The sequence below is a fragment of the Protopterus annectens genome, chromosome 7.part0 (assembly GCF_019279795.1).
Source record: "Protopterus annectens isolate FY-2018-M chromosome 7.part0, PAN1.0, whole genome shotgun sequence".
NCBI lineage: Eukaryota > Metazoa > Chordata > Ceratodontiformes > Protopteridae > Protopterus > Protopterus annectens.
The window spans coordinates 1541894692-1541921708 of record NC_056739.1 but is presented as its reverse complement, the minus strand read 5'-3'; the positions used below and the strand labels follow the sequence as shown (position 1 = coordinate 1541921708).

The window sequence follows — 27017 nt, the reverse complement described above, 5'->3', positions numbered from 1 at the left end:
GTTGGCATTTCCAATTTGACTTGGCAACCCAATTAGTGATGCAAGGGTTAATCTCCAGCTGGATGAGTTCTCAGTGATGCCTCAGTGAGGGATTGTTTCAGTGGCCGTGGCTAGGTCGAGATAGGCAGTATGAACTGTTTTGCCTTCATCCAGGGCCTTGATGACATTCTTGAAGAAGTCCACCAGGTTTAGCAGGCAAGATCTACCCTTAACAAAGCCAAACTGGGTTGAGTCATAAGTTTGAAGGTCACCTATATTCTTGTTGATAAGATCCACAATGATTCTCTCCATGGCCTTGCAGATAAGGCTGGTTAGGCTTATGGGTCTATAGTTCCCAGGGTTTGTTGAGCCCCCCCCCCCTTTGTTCAAGAAGATTATGGTTGTCATTTTCCAGTCAGCTGGATATGTCATATCAGAAGTAAGATAAAAATAATGCACAGTGTGGATATTCTGAGATCAAATTATCATCTGTTCAGAAAGAGTATTAATTAAAATTAGTATTACTGTAGAAAAAATACAAGGACATTCACTGATATGCACAAAGCAAGAACTCCACATAAGGCTAGATTTTACAGACAAAGCATAAATTGTCTAGCCTTCTCATTTGCTGCATTTAGTTCAGCATTATAGGTCTTGTAAAATAAATACTAGGCAGGTTAGAAGAGTGAATCTTTCATCTAAAAGCCAAAGAAAAACAACACACTCTGATTCATCTATTAATATTATGTTTTTCAGGTGTGAAAGACAAAGAGGAGGAGAAAGATAAAGAAATGGAAAAGAGTCCTAAAAGTAAAAGAAAGCTGAAACATTTCAAAGGTGTACTGGAAGCTCCCAGGGCACAAAGTTATTACCACATCGAATATTTACTTCTTCCTGATGACCCAGAGCCAATGAAAATTGATGTAGTATCATTTGGACAGGTTGCTAAAATATACATGGAAAATGAAACTAAGGTAAGATGAAATAACTGGAAAAATTCTTATTTAGTGTGATTATTATAGCCTCTGGCACTCATTCAAAACAACACCCACATCAACATACAGCCACAGCTCATGGAACCTGTACTTCTAGTCCCATAAGGTAAGCCACCATGCAACCCAACATTCTGGTCATTGGAGACTCCATTGTGAGACACACTTATGTCTCTCTCTCCAGATTACTTATCAAGAGCCAGGATTTGCCGGAGTATGCACACACTCAGGTCATTCGACCACAAGTACCAGTATGACTCTGTCAATAGTCCAAGTTGGTGTTAATGATCAGAGAAATACCTCCGCAGACTATATGAAGAGAGACATGATGGAGCTCTCGGAATAAGTGTCCAGGGCTGGTATGAACTCAGCATTGAGCAGCATTCTACCTTCTCCATGGATAATGCCACAATATGAACAGAAGATGAATTTTTAATAATTGGCTTAGTTTCTGGTTTCATTCTAACAGGGTGCAGTATCTGTCAGCATGGAATGAGATGGTCAATAGACCATGTTGCTTTTCAAGGGATGAGCTTTTGAAGGTTAGCTAAAACATTGTCTTCCCCCATAGTGCCTTTTTAGACAATGTGATCCTGACAATCCTTCCAACATAACAAATCAAAATTAAGAACATTTAAAAGTGTTATTGCTCAATGCCAAGAGCCTAAACAAGAAACTTCACTCCTACACGTCCTCCTCACTGTAGCCAGTGTTGATGCTTGTGCAATCATTGAGACATGCTTTAAAGCTACAGAGAGCACCCTGGCAGTACACAGCTATAATGCCTTCCACACATTTAGACCAGCTACATCACAGATAGAGACTGAAGGTGGAGGTGTCTTGATTTACATCAAAAATAAATATACCTCTTGTCAAATAGGGTGATACACTTTTGCTTCACTTTGTTCAAATCACAACAGGAAAAATCCCATACCACTTTCTTTCAAGCTGTAGGTCCCCCTCTATGAACCAGGAAATGCATAAAATGTATTTAAATATACTGGAAACACACACCATCCAACCCAATATGATACTCATGGGTGACTTTAATTACCACATTATTAACTGGGAAACATATATGATGCCACACATGCAGGCACAGAGATTCCTGGACTTTGTAAACAGAAACTCCCTAGACCAGATTGTGTATACTCTGACTAGGGGTGCAAACATACTGGATCTGGTCCTCATTAATATGGGAGAACAGTGCATATCATCATCTGTAATGTCCTCTCTGGTAAGGTCAGACTATAAAATGGTCACCTATGAAGTAAAAATAAAACCTGGAACTCAGGCTAATACTAGAACATTCAGGAACTACTCTGAGACTACTTTCCTAGTATTAAGTGATAGGCTGACAACATTTCAAGACTCCTAAACCCTGAGAACATTGCTGCCTATGCTGAACCATTCACAGAAACCCTATACAAACATGCTAATAGCTGCAGAGAGGCAGCTAAACCCACCAGGAACAAGTACAGAAATAATGTAAAAAACAAGCTACCCTGGTGGGATCACATCAATAAGTATATAAGAGAAAGAAAAAACCATGGCAGAATTAGGAGGTATAGCACCCAACAGGATAAAACATTCTCATCAAACTAAACAAACCATTTAGTGGGCAACTAAAGTCTACCAAAGCCAAATTTGAGGTAAATTTGACCTTCCAGGCCAAAGAGAACTACAAGGCATTATTTAGCTATGCTTGCAACCTCAAAGGCAAAACAGAATATGTGCAGAGCTCATAGTTAATGGAGTCACTTACACTGATCTGGAAGATATTGCAAATGTACTGGCAGACAAATTCATCTCCAACTTTACCCCTCTCTCCCCACCAGCCTTCCCTCATGAAATACCATCATATATAAATCCCCCAACAACCACTAGAGAACAGATCTTCAGTGCTCTGTCTAATGCCAAGAACACTGCATTGACGGACCCTGCCAGTATCCCATTCTACCATCTAAACAGCATCACACATGACCTATAAGGCCTTCTGGAATCACTATTCAACAGTAGCCTTCAAACAGGCCTCATGCCTCATGAATGGAGAACAACAACAGTCATCCCTCTTCCTGAAGGCAGCATGGACCCTGGAAAATACAGATCCATAAGTCTCACTATTCTCATATGCAAAGTTATGGAAAGAATTATCATGAAAATCATCAACAATGATATAACAAACCACCAGACACTGGCCCCAACTTTGTTTGGTTTTTGTCAAGGGTAGGTCATGCCCACTCATTCTGGTGTCTTTTTTGAGAAGGTCATCAAAGGAATGGATGAGGACAAAATGGTTCAGACTGCCTACCTTGACCTGGCCAGAACATTTGGCACAGTACTCCACTTGACATTGTTGACAAATTCATGAGATTAGATATAAACCCTTATGTCCCCTGGTGGATAACCATCTGGCACAAACAGGACCCAGGAAGTTAGAACTGGGGACTCCACCTCTACAAAGAGGCAAGTCCCAAACAGAGTCCTTCAGGGATTGGTCCTGGGACAACTCCCTTTTGGCATTTACTTCTCTAAAGTCAAGGTCAATATCAAGGGTTTCTGGCTGACCAAATTTGTAGATGATTGCAAATTAGGAGCAGTCATATAATTCTCCTTCAACACTAAAGTTCTCCAAGAAGGGCTGACACAGCCAAATAACTAGTGTCAGAGATATGGACTAAAACTAAATGCCAAGAAATGCATAGTAGTATGCTTTGAGAAGAGAGCCACCCATGGTAAGTACCATAGTGGCAACTCACCCCTAAGAGTCAATCATGTATTCAGGGACTTGGGGAAACATGTAGAGAGTAATCTAGCCTTTGACCTTCATGTGTCTATGCTAGTGAGGAAATCATTCTATGTTGTGCAGCTTATAAACAAAAGTATGACATCTAGCTCCAAGGAGATCACTATTCTACTGTACTCAGCAGTCATTAGACTTATCATTGAGTGCAATGCTTCTTTTGGTATGTACCTAACCAGGCACATCCAACGATTGGAACATCCACAGAGGTTCCTCACTAAAAGAATACTGGTCGTAAATAAATGTCTTATGCAGATCACCTCAAACTTTATCCCTGTATTCTATCTCCTAATGGCTGGTGAGGGGAGATGTGTGCCTGGCATGCAAGGCATTTTTGGACTCCACTCTGATGGACGTCCTGCATATCTGCAAAATAAACAGCACTAGAATTCTCTGTTATAAAGACATAAACTTTGCCTCTCATATAAATAGGATCTGCTAGAGGGATGAATATGTATCCCATAGACTACCCATTCTCTGAAACAGGCTCTGCATCAATGTGTAGCTGAGTTCCTCCCTAACTCAATTGAAATGTAACTTGGACAACTGGATGGGGAATAAGAAATTCACTGGTTTGGCACCTATGTCTCTGATGGACACAGGCAACCTGCAAATAGTTCATGTCCTAAAGGCTTGTAAATGTTTCATCCCCAAGCTCCTGCTTACACTACCAAGGGTACCAGAACTTGTCAGAGATGTGGGATGCATTTCTAGGCTTAAAAGGCCCCAGTGATCCCTGGAATAGTACACACCTATGAACCTATATTCTCCCTTGGTAAAGTTGTGTGATTTGATTCTTCCTCTGCAGTAGTCCTTAAAGGGTTTGATGAAATGGGACAGTTGTTTCAGTGGGTTACCCATTTCATTTTTTTACCTTCCTTTGCAAAACATAGGTTAATAGGTTCATAGGTTGGTACTAGGCTATCGGCCCTAGGGCCTATACAAGCCTAGCCATATCAATTCCCTGGCTATTTCTTCCCAGAATATTTACTTCCCTGGTCCCCTGTCTAGCAGGGTGACTGACGTGATCCCAGGAGTGAATTTACTATCTCCCATCCAATCATCAAGGTTCCTTTTGAAGAGGTTCAAATAGGTGCTCAGCTTGACATGAATGGGCAGTCTATTCCAGAGTATGGGGAGTCTCTGGGTCAGGAATCTATCCCTCCAGCATGTTTTGTTCATTGTGATGACCAGATTTAGATCCCTGGAGCATGTAGCGCTGAGGGATTGGGATTTATTTAAGTGCAGCATGTCCAACAGAACTGGGTTTAACATGGCCTTGTATTAGTTGTATTAGACGGTCAGCATAGGGCATCTGCTTTAGGCCTGTGATTCTTTTACTGAGGTATTTCTGTGGCCTTTCCAGTTGTTGCAGATGTCTTGTGAGGTACATACCAAATGGGGTGTTGTACTCTATAATGGGTCTAATGAGGCATGAGTACAGTGGGACAATGACCTCCTTTTTCCTGTATGAAAAGCCCTTAGTGATGAGGTGTGCCACATAGAAGGATTTCCTGACTATTGTAGCTATGTGGTTATCGAAAGTAAGACCACTGTCCACCTGTGTCCCTAAGTCCCTTATCACACTTTCGGCGTTTAGTGTACTGCCACTTATGTGGTAATTCATGGGTACATGTTTTTTCCCAAAGGGGATAACTATACTTTTCTTGGCATTGAGCTTGAGCCCATGGCTCTGGCACAAAGCATTTGTTTCTGTAAGGCCCTTTTGTAGAATATCCACATCGTTTGGGGATTCAAAATGGCTCCCAATTTGCAGTCACCTGTGAATTTTGTTAGCCAGAGTCCCTTAGTGCTGGCCTGTACTTCAGATAAGTAGATGCCAAACAAGAGGACTGAACCCTGAGGTACTCCACTTGTCACTTGTCTGGAGTGGGATTTTGAGTCAGCTACTTTTACAGTGTGGGTTCTGTCAGTAAGCCAGTTGGCAACCCATCAATTGATGTAGGGATTAATGCCCAGCTTAGTAAGTTTATCTATGATTCCAGAGTGGGGGATGGTGTTAAAGGCCTTGGTAAGGTCCAGATAGGCTGTGTGGACCACCTTACACTCGTCCTCAGCTCTGGAGACTGATTCAAAGAAGTCAGGTTGAGGAGACAAGATCGACCCTTTACAAAACCAGACTGGGTGGGGTCCAGTAGTCTCAGTTTCCATAACCACATCGCCACAACAGTCAGGAAATCCTTCTATGTGGCACACCTTATCACTAAGTGCTTTTCATCCAGAAAAAAAGGAGGTCATTGTCCCGCTGTACTTATCCCTCATTAGACCCATTATAGAGTATAATGCCTCATTTGGTATGTATCTCACAAGACATCTGCAACAGCTGGAAAGGCCACAGAAATACCTCACTAAAATAATCACAGGCCTAAAGCAGATGCCATATGCTGACCATCGAAAAAAACTCCAGCTGTACTCTGTGGCATATCGTCTACTCAGAGACGATCTCTGCTTAACAAACAAGGCCATGTCAAACCCTGAGCTGTTGGACATGCTCCACTTAAAGAAATCCCAATCCCTCAGAGCCACATGCTCCAGGAATCTAAACCTTGTCATCACAATGAACAAAACATGCTGGAGGGATAGGTTCCTGACCCAGAGACTCCCCATACTCTGGAATAGACTGCCCATACATGTCAAGCAGATCGCCTCCTTGGCCATCTTCAAAAGGAACCTTGATGATTGGATGGGAGATAGGAAATTCACCCCAGCGATCATGTCAGTCGCCCTGCTAGACAGGGGTCCAGAGAAGTAAATATTGTGGGAAGAAATATCCAGGGAATTGTTATGGCTAGGCTTGTGTAGGCTCTAGAGCTGATAGCTTAGTACCAACCTATGAACCTATGAACCACAGGCTTCAAAGGATAACGCAACAGGATCAACCGCTGCTCTGTCACCACAAATCTCCAGCTCGATCTATACTCCAACTCTTGGGATCAATGGCAGCCTCGATCACCATTGTTCCTCTAGCCAGATTCCACATGAGGCTCCTTCAGTGCTTACTTCTCACTCAGTGGTACCCTCTACAATATCCTTTGTCTTTTCAGATAAGTGTAACTCAGAGATGCAAGCAAGATTTACTCTGGCGGATGTCTCGAAATCCCCAACAATTGTCTCGCCCCTTCAGCCCCCATCACCCAAAAATCATGGTGACCACAGACACCTCCCTGATGGGGTGGGAGGACTATGTCAGGGAAACTCGGTTCAAGGCACCTGGTCAGAGACAGAGACCCTTTTGCATATCAGTGTCTTAAAACTGAGGGTGGTGCTACTAGCATTGCAAGCATTTCATTCCATCCTTCCATTAGGGATTATTGTGATCCAATAAGACAACATGTCAGTGGTCTGGTACATCAACAAGCAAGGGTGCACCAGATCTTACCTGTTATGCCAAGAGGCTTTGAGAATATGGCAATGGGTGATAGCTTGCAACCGCTTTCTGACTGCAACCCATATTCCCGGGAGCTCCAGCGTGATAACGGACAAATTAACCAGGTGCACTCTACAACCTCACGAGTGGTCCCTCAATCCTGTGATAGCAGCAAAAATCTTCAACCACTGGGGCCACCCTTGCTGTGATCTATTCACCACCCCAACCAACTTTAAGTGCAGCAGCTATTTTGCCCTGATCCCCCCTCAGGGACAGTCACCGAGAGAAGGTCTAGTTCACGCTTGGCCCTTGGGTCTACTTTATGCTTACCCTCCTCTCCCCCTTATCTCCCAATTTCTGAAGAAAGCTCGGCAGTTGAAAAGCAAAGTGATCCTCATTGCTATATATTTGCCTCGACAAGTCTGGTTCTTCTTCCTCTGGCCTCACCTGCTAGATCAACTGTGGATCCTCAAGCCATCCCCAACTTTGATCTCCCATCCACAGGGTCTGACTCATCCCAGTCTAACAACCCTGAAACAGCTTGGTTTCTCCACTTTCAATGATTGCCAGACAAAAAAAAACCTCTCATCTCCAATGCACAATATTCTTATTGCATCTCATAAATCCTCCACCAGACTAATCTATCTCAATAAATGGAAAAGGTTTTCTCTATGGGCAGCGAATAAACAGTTAGACTCCTTGTCAGCCCCAGTTTCTGTGGTTTTGGATTACTTATCACACCTTTTTCCACTCTGGGGTGTCTGTCTCTACTATTCGTGTGCATTTAGTTGCCATTTCGAATTTCCACATTGGTTTTCAGGATTCTTCACTCATGTCACATAGACTCTGTAAAACTTTCTTGAAGGGGGTTCTTCACCTAAAACCTCCCTTTAGAGAACAAGTACAACCTTGGGATTTGGACTTGGTCCTGCAAGCCATAACAGCTCCCCCCTATGAACCTGCATCTTCATGTGATTGAAAATATCTCTCATGGAAAACTTTGTTTCTAATTGCAATCACATCGGCCAGATGCTTGTCAGAACTTCAAGCCTTATGCATCAAACCTCCCTAGCTTATCTTCCATAAGCATAGGGTATCACAGAGAACTAATTCTTCCTTTTTACCAAAAGTGGTGTCAGAGCAGTCTGTCAACCAATCTATTGACCTTCCAGTATTTTTCCTAACCACTCTAACAGGGGAGAGTATTGCCTGCACTCCTTGGATGTTCATAGGCAAATATGATTTTATCTGGACAAAACAAAATCTACCCGTAAATCAGACCAACTATTTCTAGCTTTTTCTAGACCAAGACTAGGTCAACCTGTCTCAAAAGTTACATTGGCTTTGTGGTTGAGAAATTGCATTACCTTTATCTACACCAAGAAAAATGTCACCTTGCCTCACAGGGTGAAAGCACATTCTACAAGGTCTATGCAACTTCAGCAGCTTTTCATGCTAAGGCTTCCCTCAATAATATTTAATCAGCTGCAACTCCAGAGGTTCCTGGTTGATCTCATATACCCCTTTATTGTAGGTCTATTATGACCAGAGGTAGCCTCTGCTTTTGTCTATCAACTTGCAAACTAGATCTGAGGTAACAGGGAGCAGAGCATTCTGGGTAGGACATTGGCTCGAGAGGTTTTGGCTGCCTTGAGCTTGATATATGGCTGGCACAGTTCTGAGGACGGAACCAATAACCCATCAGTAACGAATGAATGAAGATCAACAACACAGATGGAACGTTATGGTAAGACATAGCTTCTTTTTCAAATGTATGTTTTCTGACAACTTCTGTATGACCTCTCCTATGGTGTGCAAAAAAAAATGTATTTACAATGTAGTTTTTCATTTTGCATAAAATGTGTACATACTGTCAAACAAATGGTTTTATCTTGGGGATGAACAGATCCATAATTCTCTTGAGTACTGTTTAAGATCTGTTTTAAAAGTTGGTAGTTGTTAAGCTTGCTAGAGGTGGAGAGGGATAGAGTTCCAATTTTTGGAGTCATAGGTGGAGTAAATACATCTCTTGCTGTATATAGATATTTATTTATGGTAAGTCAAGATTTGTTTTGGGAGAATAGATTTTTGCTTGGGTTATAGTGTCAGATCATAGATTTAAGGGACCCATTAGTCTAGGTTGTATATTAAATTCTGGACTACTAGAAGCTGGGATTGGTGAAGGATGTGGGGTAGTTCATTGCAGTCTAGTAGTCTGATGGCTTGGCAATGGTAGGTTTGATAAAAGAAATTTGCAGCAAATTTTGTGATTTTGTTATATTATTGATTACGTTTTGTTCTCTGGAGTGGTGGCAGGTTTTAGAAAATTTGAGCGGTACATTGTTAAATAGGCAGTGAGTATTTTTTTGTAATTGTTTCTCTGGCTTTATCTGTCTAGAATGGTTAGCACTACACAGCAAGCCAACCTTTTGGTGTATCTTTTTGACTGTTATTTGGATATGGGGATCTTATTTCATATTTCATATTATCCTCTATAGTGACTCCAAGAAGTTTAGTGTGTGTGACACAATGTCTATCTTAATATTGTTGGATGAGGTGATGTTAAACTGGTATTTATTTTGTGAGTGTGATTTAGGTGTTAAAAGGAGCAGCTTATTTTTTGTGGAGACTAAGTAGTAGTTTTGAGTTCCCTTGCCAAGTTTCAATGGATATGAAGGATTCTTAGTTCAGATATTGTAATCTGTGTAGGATTAGGGGGCAGATTAATGCATAATCATCAGCATATTGAATCAGAGTAGAGTGTTTGGCTGCTGAGTGTGGATCTTTTATGAATACATTAAACAAGAGTGATCCCATTGCAGGTCCTTGTGGTGCACAAACTGCGACAAGGAGAAAGAAGGAATACTCATTTTACCACTTGACAGGTTGGTATCTGTGTGATACGTAGCTTTAGAACCAGGGGAGAGATAGCGAAGAGATAGAGGCCCAGAGAAAACAGTTTTTGTAATAGAAGATGATGGGAGACTGTGTTCAATGCTTTTGACAAGACAAGAAATAGTAAAAGAACTTGATTGCTGGAATTTTTGGTTTTATTAATGGTGTCAGTAAAATGTAGTAAAGTTGTCATGGTACCATGGTTGGGTCAAAACCTGTGATGTGTTGATAAAAGATGGTTATTTACACTGAAGTAGTTAAGTAACTGTGTATGCATTTTTCAATGATTTTTAACATGGGAAGAAGTATAGCAATTGTCCTGAAATTAGCATAGTCATTTGATGACTCTCCTTTGTGAACTGGCACTGTATATGCCTTTTCCATATAGTGAGGATGTGACATTTATTAATGGATCTAATTACTGAGATGGTTATAGGGTAGGCAAGGCCCTTGACAGCTACTTTCTGATACTTTTGTTGAAGAATATTTGGGACCAGGCTTGTGGTTTTCAATATGAGGAAGTTTTTTTTTACTGACAGGTTGAATACAGGTTTTAGAGAGAAATATGCTGAGTGAGAGTTGGATTCTAGAAAAAGTTTTGAATTCTACAGTGTTATTTTTTTATAATTGAGGTGATGGTCATGAATTTACAATATCAATGTGAAAAATTAGGTGTTCGAACCCAGGTATATGCATTTTGCCTGACCTGATATCAATTAGTCTGTTTTCCTGAAATGTATTTCAAGCCACTTCATTCATGAGTTCTCCTGTGGCATGCCATAGTAATACATTATTATGGTGAATGTATACAACATTAGAGGTTCAAACCAAGGTATGTGCATTTTGTTTGTCCTCATATTAAGTGCTCCATTCCCCTAAAATGAGTTTTTCCAGTCATGTTTGCTACCACTGATTCTGTGGCATGACCTGCTAATATAGTGCACTAGACCATAATGGTAGCTTAGGCAGGGGTTCAGTTTCTTTCCTGCATGTTTCTCTTTTAGTGCTGTCACATGTTACTTTGCCTTGCATGTAAACCAACTTGTAATGAGCATGTACGTTGTGTGGGAAGTGTTGGCATTGTCTGACATAATTTATTTTTTAGAATCTCCTGCCACTGTTGAGATGGGCATTTGAGAGGTATGAGGTTTTAATAGCTATAGTAACTACTTTGATTGATTCATTTACTTATGCACAGATGTGCAATGTGTTGTAGGGCACATGTACCATGACTGCTTTAGGGGCAATGCTTGCTAATGCAGTTCTTTTAAACATTCTAGTGTGAGAGTTTTGGGTTTGATTCCACAGACAACTATTATTTGTTCTTTGTTGTTGTAATCCTCCTGCATGTGATGCATTTCACAGTTATGTGTTTTTATGAACACTTGCTTTCTGACATTTACACTGTCTCATCTTTATATGACAATGTGGATATAATGGCATGTACACTGAATTTGCTGCACTAACCCTCCACATGACAATAATATTTTAATTTTTATTTACATTCATGGTATAGTATGAGACCATGGATAATTCTCCCTGTTGTTGATGATGCAGATTATTGCATCACATTACTGTATTACTTTATATCCTCCATCTTCTGTATATACTTCTCTTTCTTTTCTTAAAATGGCCATATCATCGTAGACATTATGATCTACCTTTATATGTAATGTTTTGATTTGCAACTCACTTTGCACTTTGATGTTTACTCTGTCCATGATTTGTGTTAGAGACCTCATGTCTATGTTGCTTGCCTTTCCATTGTTTATATATGTAGGCATGTGTTTGCTGCTGTGATTACTTCAACATTAAACAACTGTCTGTGCATACTCACATCCGCTTCTGTTTTTTTTCCTGAACTGTCTTGTTGGGAATTGTGCTTTAGAGTCTTCACACCAGTTTTAAAAAAATCAATAAACCTCCAGTCTTTCTTTTTCTTTCTGATGCTTGTAGAAACATATTTCTCATGTCCAAAATGCATCTCATGGAAATAACACTTTGCAGTTGTTGTATTTGGATGTGGGTGAGTAGTAGCTTACCATGATCTAGTCATGAACCTCTGGCAAAGCTATGAGGGAAGCCTCATACTGTGGAAATTGACTTGGCCACAATTAGCTTTGCTGCTCATCCTGCTAGGAAGATAAATAGTGTTGGCATGATTGCAATGCAGTCAAGTTGTTAATGAATCCCCAGGAGTATTAATAGTGTTGTTTCTGATCGTGGACGTTGTTAGGGATGTATGTCAGACCAAAAAAAACAGTCTTACCTTGGACTTGAACCAGTGGCTGGTGTTGGGTGGTTGAGATGATGAAAACAGCCAACAAGTATTTAAAAGTGTGGAATAAATGGACAAACTGCAAAATGTCACTTCCATAAGATGCAGTTTGTACATGAGAACTGTGCTTCTGCTAGCAGTGGAAATTTAAAAAAGGCTAGAAGTTTGTTGACTTTGTTAAACTGGTGGGAGGATTCTAAAGTATAATTCACACTTTGTTATTAATGTATGGAAGGATAATGAATGAATTGAAGATGTAAGTGTAAGTAAAAAGGTTCTTTTTTTTCTTAGTCTCATATATATATATATATATATATATATATATATATATATATATATATATAAAATCAGTTTCTTGAAGTCATTTGCATGTTATACTATAAAGTAATACTGTTCAGTATAGAGAGCAACTTCAAATGTGAGGTGAGGGAGTCTTATCAGTGATTGTTGCTAATGCCAGGGATATGAAAGAAGGAGAATACTTTTTGACTGTAATGTATCTGAGATATATACTGTTAACAAGCTTAAAGTTAGATATAAGCAATATAATGTTGTGATCTTGTGCTACAAGAGAGAAGAGGTGGAAATGAACTGATCATATATGTGTATTAAATTGTTATGGTTCCTATGGTGTTATTCATACAGGAAGAAGCTTACACTAAAATCACAAAAAAAGATAGTTTTATAGCATTTGAGACAAGCTATATCTATAATTGCCTGCTTTTGCAGTTATAGCAGACATGACTGTACAGTGAACCTTGAGGCATATATAGGATCATCAAAATTAGCACTTAAAGGAGAATTAACAACTGGTTCATTGAGAATAAATTAAGTATGATGCATTGGAGGCAATACCAGCAAATGCACTCTTAGTAGCATCAATCACCTCAGTATAAATCACAATATAAAGTCTACTCATTTAATGGTAACCAGGTCAATCTGAAGTAGTTTACTTCATTTGCTCTTCAACCTGTGGGAATATGGATCTGTATCGGATCTGAGCTGACAAAGATTACTAGCATCAGCTCCGAGCTCCAGACTCCTCCCCTTACCCATAATACACCTTCCTTGCCTTCCATCCCCAGATCTCGTTTGTTGCGATTTGTGAAACATTGTGTCTCTAGAGTTCCAGCTAGCAGGGTGTATTTTGACTGTAAGTTTTAAAATTTTTTTGGTAGATTAGCCGTTCCAGATTAGTGTAGGTACCCTTTCTCCCCCCCCCCCATTGCTTTGGCATTGTGTGTAGGCTTGTAGTAGTTATTAGTAAATGTAGTTTGTCTGTGGTGCCCCTCCCCCCTTTCTAGTCAGTCTTGTGTAGTGAGTGGGTTTGTGTTAAACTTTTAGGAAGAAAGTTTTTATTTGTTTCTTCTCTTTCTTCTTAGATATGGCTTAAAAGCTTATTTGTAAATGATGCACAGAGTGTGGCCATAAGCTGTCCCCAGCTGATGGCAACACTGTGTGTATTGTGTTTAGGTGTGGCACACTGTTCCATTTGTGCGGGGTTCAACCCCTGAGCTTTGAAGGACAGAAAGGCCAAGCTGGCCCTCAAGGGGCTTTTTCCTGCCACTGATCCTCCCTCCTCGTCCTCGTCTTCAGTCACTGCGGCTGTCGTGACTGCCTCTCCTGCTTCTCTGCCTCTGGGCTCCCCTCCCTCCCAAGCTGGGACTCAAACTCCTGCTTCTAAGCCTTTGGTAGCAGAGCAGAGGAGGGGTAGAGAGCAGGAGAAAGAGTCAAGGATGAAGGAGAAGAGGAAGAGGTCTCCGGACATCTTGTCATCAAGCAAGTCTGCTTGGATCCGTGACTCCCCTCGGCTTTGGACTCTGAGGTTCTCCCCGGAGCCGGAGCAGGCACGCCCAGTCTCCTGGGCCTCAGCTCCCTGTCCGGCCAGGTTGGAGTCTGTAGCCTTGTCTCGGTTGACCCGTTCTTTCTCAGACATGGATCAGGATAAGATGATGAGGTGCTTTATCTGTACACAGATCCAGATGGGGGTCTTGCCAGCCCCCCTCCCTCAGGAGGGGGCAGCTCGCTTCCCTTTTTCCAGTGTCTTACTCCTTCTGAGATCTGACCTTTGGCTTCGGAGTTCTCGGATCTGTGGTTGGCCTTGGTCAAGGCATTGGCACCAACAGTCCTCATGTCCTCGGCGCCAGCAACTGCCTGGATCATCTCGGATTCGACCAGTTCGGATCGGAGCTGCTCTCAGAGCCAAACCCTGGGGGTCAGATCTGAGGGAGTGGAACCTTCATCATTGGCTCTGACATTGTCGGTCCAGGTTCCCTCTCTTGGAGCTCAGGCCAGTTCGGGTCCGGCTCCGATTCTTGCATCGGACCCAGGGAGACTGGCCTCCTTATTGGCTTCACAGGAGGTCCATTCTCCTTCTGCATTTGATGTGGTAGAATGGGTCCTCTCCATCAGATTGAGGCCCCCAACCACCCCCTCGGGCCCCACCCAGACTCCCTCAGCTCTGCCTACAGTCCCCGTCATCTTACCAGAGGGACGGCTCATGCCTGACGGGCCCCAGACGGTTCCCCCAGAGGAACAGATGGCTTGTGAGCACTCCACGGAGAGCTCCACGGGAGATGTGCCTCGCAAGCATACGTGTAAGAGGAGGCACTTGGACTCCCCTGAGTCCCTAATCAAGGACACAGACTTAGGTGAGGGGGAGGGCTCCCCAAGGTCACCTCCGAATGATGTCTCCTTTGAAGACATCATGGAGATCCTGCACCAGCTGGGATGTTGGTCTGCCCCCAAGTCCTCCTCTGATGAGTCTGTTTTTCTGGAGGCCTTCGGCACGGGCCTGTCTACATCATGGGTGCCCCCCCATGGATCCTTTAGTGGATTTGATCACCTCACAGGCGTGGAAGGAACCTGATACCATGGAACCAGTCCCCAAGCTCCCCGATAAGGTTTTGAGTCCCCCTATAGACAGCCCTTCCTTGAACAAGGGCTCCCCAGTGGACACCATGTTGGTAGCAGCAGCCACGAAGAGGGAACTAGCTCAGAAATATTCCTTGGTCCACTCTCCTGACTGAGAATCTTGTATGATGGACCGACTAGGGAAGCAGGTGTATGCTTTAGCTACCTTTTCAATAAGGGCACTGAACTACTTGGCCCATGTCATGAGACTCCAGTGCGACCTGGTGAAGGAGCTGGAGGCGTCTCCACCCAACTCTGTGTCGCAGGAGGACAAGGCTTTGTTCTCCGTGAAAATGGCCACTTTGAGAGCAGTATTGAATACGTCCATGTGATTCCTCTCCCATGCAATGGAAGGAGCAGTTAGGGCGTCTGGATCCGGCGAGTCAATGAGGTGTAACGCTTGGCTCAGGTTGTGCCAATTTACTGAACCTTTTAAGGCATCCTTTGCCAATGCCCCTTATGATGGCTCGACTCTATTCTGTAAGTCCGTCAAGGAGACGCTAGTCCAGAGTGAGAAGGATGGGAAGACACTGTCTGCCATCGGGATCCACTTCTCTAACCCTCAAAGGTCCCTTTCCCGGAACCAGAGAGGGCAAAAGATGTGGTTCCAGAAGTCTCAGTATTCCCAGGACACTCAGGGCTCTTCTTCCCCCAGAGGCAGAGTGGGACAGAATGGACGCCAGCCCAGAGGCTGAGGAGGTTCACAAAACTTCGGGTCTCGGGAACCTTTCTCAAACCCCTGAGGGGTTGCCCAACTGCCCTACTCAGGAGACAGTCAGGGACTATTGTCCTTGCACACAGTGGGAGTCCATAACAATGGACTGCTGTGTGCTGCAAATCATATCCAGCACCTCCCAAACTTCTCCCGGACATTCCACACATGCAAAAGGAGGCAGCAGCACAGGAAATTTCCAAGTTTCTAGGAAAACGAGCCATTGAAAATGTCCCCTCAAATCAGTCCGGATCGGGCTTCTTTTTGGTGCCAAAGAAAATGGGGGACTTAAGGCCTATTCTAGACCTCTCTACCCTGAACCTGTCAGTGGCCAAAGAAAAGTTCTGGATGGTCACACTAGAGTCCATCATGCCGTATCTGCAAGAGAGCGACTGGATGTGCTCGTTAGATCTCCAGGATGCTTGCTATCACATAAAAATGCACAGAAGCTCCAGGAGGTTCCTCCCCCATAGAGACCAATTTTCATATCAATGTCCTAGAGATGAGGGCGGTCTTTCTAGTGTTGCAGGCCCTTCATGCCTTTCTTCCTCTGGGGATGATTGATGTTCAGTCAGACAACATGTCGGTAGTCTGGTATATCAACAAACAGGGAGGGACCAGATCTTATCCCCTTTGTCACGAGGCCATGAGAGTGTGGGAATGGGCGATCTCCACCGGTCACTTTCTTATTGCAATGCACATTCCGGGACAGTCCAACATTGTAGCTGACAGGCTAAGTCGGACCACTCTGATGCCTTACCGTCCCTGAATCCATCATTAGTGGAACAGATCTTCAGCGAGTGGGGTCAACCTTGCTGCAATCTTTTCGCATCTCCTTCCAACACAAAGTGCAGCAGGTTTTTCGCTCTGAACCCCCTGCTGGGGGAGTCCCCCAGAGACACTCTAGTTCATGCTTGGCCTCCCGGTCTTCTGTATGCTTACCCTCCAGTCCCTCTCATCCCGAGGTTTCTGCAGAAAGCTTGCAGACTGGAGAGCAAAGTGATCCTCATTCCCCCATTCTGGCCTTGCCAGGTATGGTTTCCCTTCCTTTGGTCTCACCTTCTGGCTCCACCTTGGATCCTAGATTCCTTTCAGTATCTGATTAAACACCCATTGGGGTGTCTCATCCGAATCTGGACAGCCTGAAGCTCACGGCTTGGCTGCTCCAGTTCCCGTGATTGCTAGGACTCCCGGACCTTCCTCCTCAATTAAGTCTATTTTGGTAGCTGCTCATAAGTCTTCAACCAGAAAGGTTTATCACAGCAAGTGGAAATATTTTTCTTTCTGGGCCTCTCAGATGAGTTTAGATCCTTTCATGGCTCCTATTCCCGCTATTCTTGATTTCCTAGCTGATATTTTCCAGCACAAAACTAGTTCTTCTACTGTCAAGGTTCAATTGGCTGCCATTTCTCATTTTCATGTGGATAAGAATTCTGCATCCTTGGCATCTTCTAGGCTGTGTAAAGCCTTCATCAAAGGCACCTTTTTGCTACGCCCTCCGGTCAAAGATCCTGTCCCACTGTGGGACCTTACTATGGTTCTCCAAGCTCTGGTCGCCCCGCCTTTCGAGCCTGCCGCTACTGTTGATCTAAAATTTCTATCGTGGAAAATAGCTTTTCTGGTCACTATTACCTCTGCTAGGAGGGTTTTGGAATTGCAGGCCTTGTCCATAAAATCCCCGTACATGATTTTTCATAAAGATAGAATTTCCCTTCAAACCAATCCATCCTTTCTTCCTAAGGTGGCATCACCAGTCAATATCAATCAGTCTATAAATTTGCCTGTGTTCTTTCCCAATTTTACCAACAAGATGGAATACAAACCACATACATTGGATGTTCACAGACAGTTATGATTCTATTTCCACAAGATAAAAAATTTTCTTAAATTTTTATTTTATTTTATTTTATTTTACATTTGTTAACCGGGCTAGTCCAGCTGGATATATGTCCATTTTCAGTGGAGGCCCGGGGAGAAAAGCTCCAACGATATTACAGATAATTCACAGAAACAGTCAATACAAGGTCAAAAATAATAACACATTGAGTCAGAACATGAGATATACATGCAAACAGGCATAGTCATCGCAGGAAATTACATAAACAAAGTTTAGTAGATATTTGCTATACAAATTCTAAAAATAAGTATATAATATGTAAAAGGTGAAAAAGAAAATGATTAAAAGATTTTGAAAAAATTTTTTTTTTTTTTTTTTTAAATCTGATCAATTGTTTGTTTCATTCTATAGACCCTTTTTGGGCAAACCTATTTCCAAGGTCACGATAGCTACATGGATTTCTTCATGCATCCTGCAGGTCTACAAGGACAAAGGCATGTCGCTTACAGGTCAAGTTAAAGCTCATTCCACTAGGTCTGTGGCTACATTTGCAGCTTTCTAGTCTAGGATGTCTTTGGATGACATTTGCTCAGCAGCTACTTGGTCCTCATCTCATACGTTTATCTCCCATTATAAATTGGATTTGACATCTAGAAGGAGAGCATCCTTTTGCTCCATGGTGCTCTGGAATATCCTTCCATGAGGGCCACCCAGGAGTTTAGTAGCTGGGGACTCTGTCCCGCAGGTTGAAGATCAAATGAAGTAAACTACTTCAGATAAAGAAGTTATGTGCTCACCATAACGTTCCATCTGAGTAGTTGTACTTCATTTGTCTTCAACCATCCCTCCCTCCTTCCCCCGGACCTTTGGCACATGTTCAGCCTATGGGCTGTAAGTATAGGTCACAAGATTGTTACCAGGTCAGGTTATAAGTATAAGTTCAGCAAACTCAATCTGGGGATGGAAGGCAATGGAGTTGTGTTATGGGTAAGGGGAGGAGTCTGGAGCTCGGAGCTGATGCTAGTAATCTTTGCCGGCTTGGATCTGATACAGATCCGTATTCCCACAGGTTGAAGACAAATGAAGTACAACTACTCAGATGGAACGTTATGGTGAGTACATAACATTTTTATCTTTATTAATGCTAAAAATTTGCTGAGTATGCAAGTCATTTTTCTTTTTTGGAAGTGAAATTGAGATGGAACTGGAATAGATGATGTGGCTGCAGAAAGGAACACAGGCTCTAACACGTATTTTCTGCATGATTAAACCTCATTTTAAAATGGGTGTAGCTGTCTGTTTTGGTTATCTGTCCATATATGGAGCAGTAATATCACTTTCTGGAAAATATACATAGTTATGTGTCTGCTGTGACTTAAAAGGGGTTAGGAGATCAAAATGAGACTGTACATATTTTTTTTGGTATGTTTCATTTAAATGAAAAATCTTGGAAAATGTGACATGGATCCAAACAGAGATGAGAAGCCACAGTTGCATATTGGGTCACCCTGTGAAACATTACTGTGTTCATTTAAGTTGCAAGTTGGAAACATATATTCAAAAAAACTGTCATACAGAATATAAAACTGTCATACAGCATATGTGAAAGTACTGGCATCTTATCAGTATGACTAGCTTATCAATCATATCATAGAACATGAATGTCATTGTAAGTGTGGACAAGAAGAAAACAGTATTGAATTCTATTAAGAAGTGTAGTGTACAAATCGCAAAGCCACAGGAGACAGACTGGGACAGAAATGAGCATGCAAATTTAGCAAATAAAGAATTTGAGAATGGTTATTCAGCAGAGTATCAGGAAGAAGGTAATAGGAACAGCAATACTGTGAGAGGGGTATCTATAATGCTAGAGGAGACAAACAAAGGCAACAGTAATAGATTATTGGCAGGGAAGGAGGATGACATTGACATGTATTTATCTTCTACTTAAAACTACTATTAAGTAGAATAAGGGAATTATGGCAGAAGTGATTAGCTACCAGTAGGGAATATTATTCATTGATAGGAACTGAATCCTGATACGCAATAGAGAGGAAGTACCAGATGGATCTGGAAGGGAAAATATAAAGAGGTTAGATTTCTGAAAAACAAAAATATTTTGGAATGGAAATGTATAATTACTAGCAGGAAACTAGACAGAATTTAAGTGTTATTCCCCAAAGTACAATACCTGGGTTAGACTGGACATAACTCATATTTAACAGATGCATAGGTATTTAATTGAAAGCTATGAAGTACATGTAATTACTATTTCAGACTATGCATCAATAAAGACTAAGAGAAAGATGCAGGGCAGTCAAGTAAAATGAAGATACTTGTGCCTTCCTGCTTGCCTATTAAAAGAGGAATTTAAGGTTGGGTAGTGGAAACAGTTCAAGAATTATTAAAAGATTTTTCAGAAGGGATAGCTGAGGAGTAGAATAAAATAAAAATTAAGTTTAAAAATATGGTAGAAATGAAAGAGAAAGAGGTAAGGGAAAGAAGTAACAGAAATTATTTAGAGGAGTTATGAAAGGTTAAAGCATTGCAAATGATGGAGGAACTTGCAGAACATGAAGAGGAGCAATTGTTGAGTGCTAAAGTGAAAATAAGGAGGTATTTACATAGCATGCCTGAGTTTAGAAAGGTTGCTCTTAAGTGAATAATTTTGATGATAACCCCAGAGCGCGAGAACTATTAACATGATGATTTAGACAACAGAAAATAGAAATGGGTGTTGCCAAACTTAGACCGCCCTTTGTCTTGAAAAATAACCAGAACCCCTACAAAGATATTTGAGATATATCAGAATTTTTCTATTAAAATCTATATAGAGCAAAGGAATGGCAAAATCAAGAAAAGACACAAATGGAAATATTTATGGTAGACTTAAATGTGTCAATGTTAGTGGAAGATGAGGCTCAATAGTTAATAGCTAAGATGGTACAGGATGAGATAAACTGTATATACTATTTTACATAACCTTACGAACCTGATATGCGTTTTCCAGGTTTAATGTGTAAATCGGTGGAGATTAGTAAGAAAAATGGCGATTTTTTTTTTTTTTACAACAGTACCCCCCCAGCCATTTTGTGCGGGAATGGGCGTGGCTAGCTTGATTGACATGACTAATGGCTGTGATGTAGCAGGCAAGTGATGCATGACTAACATGTCATGCAGATTTGCCTGTGACATTAGGAATATTCATTGGCTAATTCTTCCTAAAAGTAGTGCAATCTCAGAGTTGGTTTTATTTATATTTATATACATGGGGGGTTGCAGGGAGGCTTGCCCCCCCCTGCAAAAAGTGCAGGGAAAAAAGTAATATTTGTGAGCTAGAGTATCAGCTCATCAGAAAACCATGTGTTTGCAGACAGTATGCATAGAATATTTGCATGTTTTGTCAAAACAGATTAAAAGTACAGGGAAAAAAGTAATTGTGAGCTAGAGTATCATACTCTAGATTACACAAACTTTGTACACACTAAACTGTCTTTTAAAATCTGCAAAACTCCAAAATAAAGCATTAGATGCTACAAATTGATTGTACATTTATAAAGTAATATGACCATTTCCTTTCAGATGTGGTACATTGCAAAACCAGAACTTATTAGTATGACATGAACACTAGGAGAAAATAAAAAAAGAAAGAAACTTATATTACGCTAGTCAGTATAACCAGCCATTTACTTATAAATTTCCAATTTGTATGTTTACTGCATGCTGGAAATACCAGATAAATATTCATTCAGACTATCGAACTGTCTTCATGTTTATTCAAGTCTAATTAAAAAAATGGCCATGTGCAGACTGTTGGGCGGGCCTTGCTACTGCGCATCGGGGGGGGGGGGTGTACTGTTGTAAGACAATGCCAGAAAAATAAAACTACTGCACAAATGCTATAACTCAAATATTATGTAAAAGTGTTTCTTGATGTGTTTAAAGTGATCAGCTTTCATCCATACACATGCTTGACGTCTCTTCATTACTGCTTCAGAAGCATCATAATCAGACTAGTCTGCTAGTGAATTTTTTTTTTCTAAAGTAAAGAAGCATAAACAGAACTTTAAGTATTGTTAAGGACATGGAGCTAAATTCACTAATACCTTTTTCAGGCACATGCAGGTTTGTGCGTGGCCCAAGGTACGAGCAATTGTGAGCCAGAAACAACATGTTTTTGACAGTTCCAACAGTATCAAAATCTTCCACTACTATCCAACATGCAGGATATCTTCTTTAAAAGGAGATGCACATTTCTCCTGATGAGTACCCTGTACAGTTTTTGTAGGTAGCAGCAAGCATAGTTCTTAAACCAGTGATATTTCAAGATACATACGTGTTAGTTGGCCCTTCAGCAGCATCTGATTCCTAATCTTGGCAAAGTAGGCTTGAGTTTTTCCTTTTCTGTGAAAATTGCACAATTCAGGAATTTGAACTGAGTAATGGAGAAACATTATATTTCACTGAATTTGATATTGTATGACAGGACACTCATTCACCATAACTTACATTTTGTCATATATTTAGTACTTTTTAAACTGTTAGTTTGCTTTCTTCATTGTGCTATAGTTCAAATCTGTTACAATTCTGCCTGTGTACAGATGCACAAAAATTATAATGGTGTCACAATATTAAATGAAAATTGTACTTAAGTCACTGAAATAATTCCTAGATTTTCAGGTAGTGAAAACTGAATTTATATATTTTTATAATGAAAAATAATTATTCTTGAAGGTGTGATATCTAGTGGTGGTGGAATACACTGTCATGTCACAGGTATTGTGTTATGTTTGTTGCTGTTTGCCACTCCTCCGCCTGTGGTGATACTTGAAACAAGTTGCTAGTGTTGAAAATTATTTACACTGCACCGTGCCCTTTGTATAACCAAATCATCTGGCAGAGGACTGCAGCTGCTCTTCTGTGCAATGTTACACTGGACAGAGTGTGTTTTGTCTTGTACATACAACATTCATTTGTAGTTATGTTCCATACAGCAGAAACTTTTGCTATGTACAGTAGGAATTCTTTATAAATCCTATACAGTGATTTTTGCAAGTTAGGTAAGTGTTTATGCCTCCCCTTTCTATTTACTCATAGACTTTGCTAGCTACTGATTTGAAAGTGTCCTTTTCATGACCTTGACTGTTAAACCATTGCTGAGTAAGATATGACTATATGTTTAAGACCCAAACCAGACACAGAAAGATTTTAATTGAGTCATAATGTGGCGTGCAGCAAATCTTCAGACTGAAGGTGAAACCATCTGATCAGATGTTGTCTCTTACATCTGTTCCTCAATATATGGGTCTTCACATCTGACTTTGGTCACTCTAGACTTTAAATCCCAAGCTCAAGCTGCTGCCCTTACCCATGATCCCTCCTGTCCCCAGCATTACCTCAGATCTCATTTGCTGCTCATTTCAACAGATGCAGTCCCCTTTGCGCAGGCTCGCCTCCCTTTTTGACATATATAGACCTTCTTTCCTAATTAACTTTTTCTTGTTGATTTTCTCTTTCTTGCTGTACTCTCCCCTTACCTTTTTAATTTATCTTTCCTTTGGCACTATTGGTGTATTTTCAGAGTTGGAAGTTACTGTATAACTTTGGGTTATATTTTTGACATATCTTGAAATTTCTTACTACAGTCTTCAATATTGTTGCTGTGATCATTTCTGTTTCATGGTACTCTGTTCATTTTTCTCCAAGATGGAGAAACCTTTTGGTTTCAAGAAATGTGTGGCACGCAGCCAAAACATCCTGAATTCAGATGCCCCTTCAAGCTGTGTTTACTGTCTTGCTGCGGCTCATCTTGGAGATGACTGCTTGATTTACACTGCCTCTGGCCAGAGAGCCATTGCTAAACATCAGAACAAGTTAATTCTGAAAATACTCCTTCCAACCTCTTTGGGAGACTCATCCAAATCTCTTTCTTTTTCTGCTTCTGGAACCTCCCGTCTACCAAGAAGCCTTCGGACAGACATAAGGAAGGGGGAGTGATGAAAAATCCAAGGAGAAAATAAAGAGGCTAAAATGCATTCCCCTGACCATACCTCCCCTTTGGTTGGCTTTTCAGCTGCAACTTCCAACCCCCAAATCTGACACAACTGCTGGATATGATATTGATTAAATTCCATACTCCACAGACTGAAGCGTAGGCTTTAACCAGAGCCAGTATCTTCTAGTTACGCTCACCCTTCATATAAGAAAGGGTGGTGCATCTTTCCTTTAACCCCTTTCCACATCCTCATCCATAAGATCAGTCCATCCTACCAGATGCCTTTCAGACTTGAATGATGATGAGGAAGTACCTTAGGACCCAAATCCGGTTGGGGTTTCTCCCATTTCTGACCCCTGTTGGACTTGTGAGCTTTGGTCCTTCTTCTCTTCTGTGATCACTCCTGCCCCAGTCCACCCTCCAGATTTAGGACCTGCCAATCCAAGTTACATCAAAGGATTGTCCTCATTGGATCCAAAAACCTTCTCATCTTTCACCCCAGCAATATCTCTGATCCAACTGTCTCTGCAAGTCTAAGATTTGAAAGGATCTCAGAGCAGAAGTATTGGAGCCAGAGCCAGGGGATTGTCTACAAAGTTTTCATGACTATCCCTTGGCACTAGATAGCAGAGCTCCAGCATCAGTTTTAGTGCCTGGCCAGGTGGGATACTGGGATCAGCATATGCTTCAGCTCCTTCTGAGATGATTCTGGGTTCCCTCTTGGTATCAGCTTTTGAGGCCATTGAATGAGCACTGTCTTTCCCCGGTGAGCGGATTTCTTGTATGTGCTAAGCTCCATCCATTCCCCCATCGGAAATCCTTGGGTCCTGATTCTGCTCTTCCTTTCCTATAAGGATAGCCATTCTGGTTGAGACTCGAGACAGTCCATATCCTCTCATTCATCTTCTGAGTCCTCTCCAGAGCATTACACAGCAGAGGTGCCTCAGAAGCATACATGCAAGAGTGAGTACATGGAGTCTCCACAGCAGTAATTGAAGAAGGGGTGAAGTCCCCAGATCACCACTTGAGGGCATCGCATTAGGTGACATTTTCAAACTATTGAGACAGAAAGGTGAATGGTCCTCCGAAGCCCCCTTCCAGGAAGATGCAGTGTTTCCTCAAGGTCTTCAGGTCCAGGCCCAATACTTCTTGGATGGTCCCTCCAATAGATATGTCAATTTGATCTAGAAGTGAACATGGAAGAATCCAGATGTGGCTGAACCCATCCTAGATAATTTTTTTAGTGTCATCTAAAGATCGCCATCATTGGGGCGAATGCCTGGCAGTTGATTCTGTGGTAGTGGCAGTGACCATAAAACTTAGCTGGCTCAGGAGAGCTCCTCTGTCCATCTCCCTAACAGGGAGTCTAGGGCTTTGAACATGTTTGGAAAGTGGATTTACGCCTCTGCTATTTTTGCACTGATGGTGCTTGACTACCTGAAACATGTGACATCATTTCAGAGAGATTTGACAAAGAAACTTTCCAAATCTCTCTCAAGGTCCATATCTGCAGTTGTAACAAAAACTGTGTACTCACAGCTGGCCATCTGATAGTCCCTTTCCAGTGTCTCAATGCACCTGATCTCCAACATGACTGATTGCACTTTGAGAGCCACAGATACAGGCAGTACCATAAGTAAACATGCTTGGGAGCACTTCCGGACATCCTTTGTGAATGCCTCTTTTGATGGTTTAACTCTTTCCGACCAAAAGTCAAGGACACGCTGTCCAGGAGTGAGCAAGATGGGCAAACCCTTTTTGCTGTACAAATAAGTAGAACAACTTAGATCTATGTATGAGAAACAGAAAATTTACCCTTGGACTGCACACTATCCCACTAATGGACAGATGCAGCTCCTAAATTTTTTTATCCTATTCATGGGTCCCCTCAAATTAAGTATGGTATAATGCTAGTCATTCCCATTAGGGGTAATATATAATTATCAACCATGGGATGGGTAAAGCCAATCTGTAACCAAATGGGATAGGTTATTTTGAGCAAAAAAAGGGAAATCATCTAGCCTTAAGATGGCACGCAAGGGCAGTTAGCCTAGTGCTTACCTATGACCCTATATATATGGAGGTCTTTCTCTAGAAGCCAGAAGGGAGGTAAGAAACTGTTGTTCTGGAAATTCCAAGGGTTTCCCCCCAGACACTTCTTGAGATAGATCCCCCTTGGCAGAGAGGGGAATTCTAATGGAGGACATCCCCCCAATGGCAGAGGAGGTATAGAAAATCAAGGCTTCCAGGACCCATTCTCCAAGAGGCCTTGTCAGTGCTCCTGAATGGTTGCTTGTCTGCTGCTCTCCAGAGATAGTCGGGGGGCATTTATCTCTGTACCCCGAAGCCTGGATATCCATCACTAAAGATACATGAGTGCAGAAGATTGTAATCAAAAGCTATTCTATTCACTTTCTCTGTCCTCTACCCCGATTTTCTATCCTCCCAAAGAAAAGCAGCCATACTAGCAAAAAAAAAAGCTACTAGATAAGCGTGACATCAAGGAGGTCCCACCAGACTAACAAGGATCTACAACATACTCAAAATTCTTTTTGAGATCACAAAAGACCAGGGACCTCTGGCCAATATTGGATCTCAGTCATCTCAATCAATATGTCAGACAAGCGAAGTTCTGCATGGTCATGGTCATGGTGCAGTCCATCCTCCCTTTGTTAAGGAAGGATGATTGGATGTGCTTGATACACCTTTTGGATGTGTACTATCATATTATGATGGACAGATGATCCAGAAGCCTTCTCCAATTCCAGCTGACAACCAGTTATTTTCAGTTCAGGGCCCTGCTCTTTGATCTCATCATAGTGCCCCCCAGATGTTTACCACAAGCATGATAGTGGTTACAGCTCATCTCAGAGTGTTCACTTACTTAGATGACTGGCTCAATTCTATCCCTACCAAGAATATTCTCATCTGTGCCAGGGACTCATTGCTCCAGTGTTGCTTCCAACTATGTACCACAGTGAACCTAGACAAGTCCAAGTTTCTTCCAGTCTGGTCAAAATGGTTTATAGGTCTCACCTGGATGCAACATTCTAGATTGTGAGGCTCCCACAGAATAGATTGGCCATCATACACAGTCAAGACCTTCACATCCTTTCCTACCAGAAGCCACCTGCAAAACTGATTTTTCAGCCTCTAGAATCTATAGCTGCCTCAGTTACCATGGTTTCCCTAGCCAGATACCACACGAGGGCTCCCCAGTGAAGA

General features: G+C 41.7%; 1 protein-coding gene across 1 annotated transcript in view; it reads left to right on the top strand.

Annotated features, from left to right (window-relative positions):
- Positions 1-27017, top strand: part of CFAP92 (cilia and flagella associated protein 92 (putative)) — a 1173156-nt gene that overhangs the window by 100056 nt on the left and 1046083 nt on the right. The window contains exon 3 of the mRNA XM_044078084.1: positions 736-953. Coding sequence (XP_043934019.1) covers positions 736-953 — 218 coding nt within the window. The remainder of the gene's footprint in view (positions 1-735; positions 954-27017) is intronic.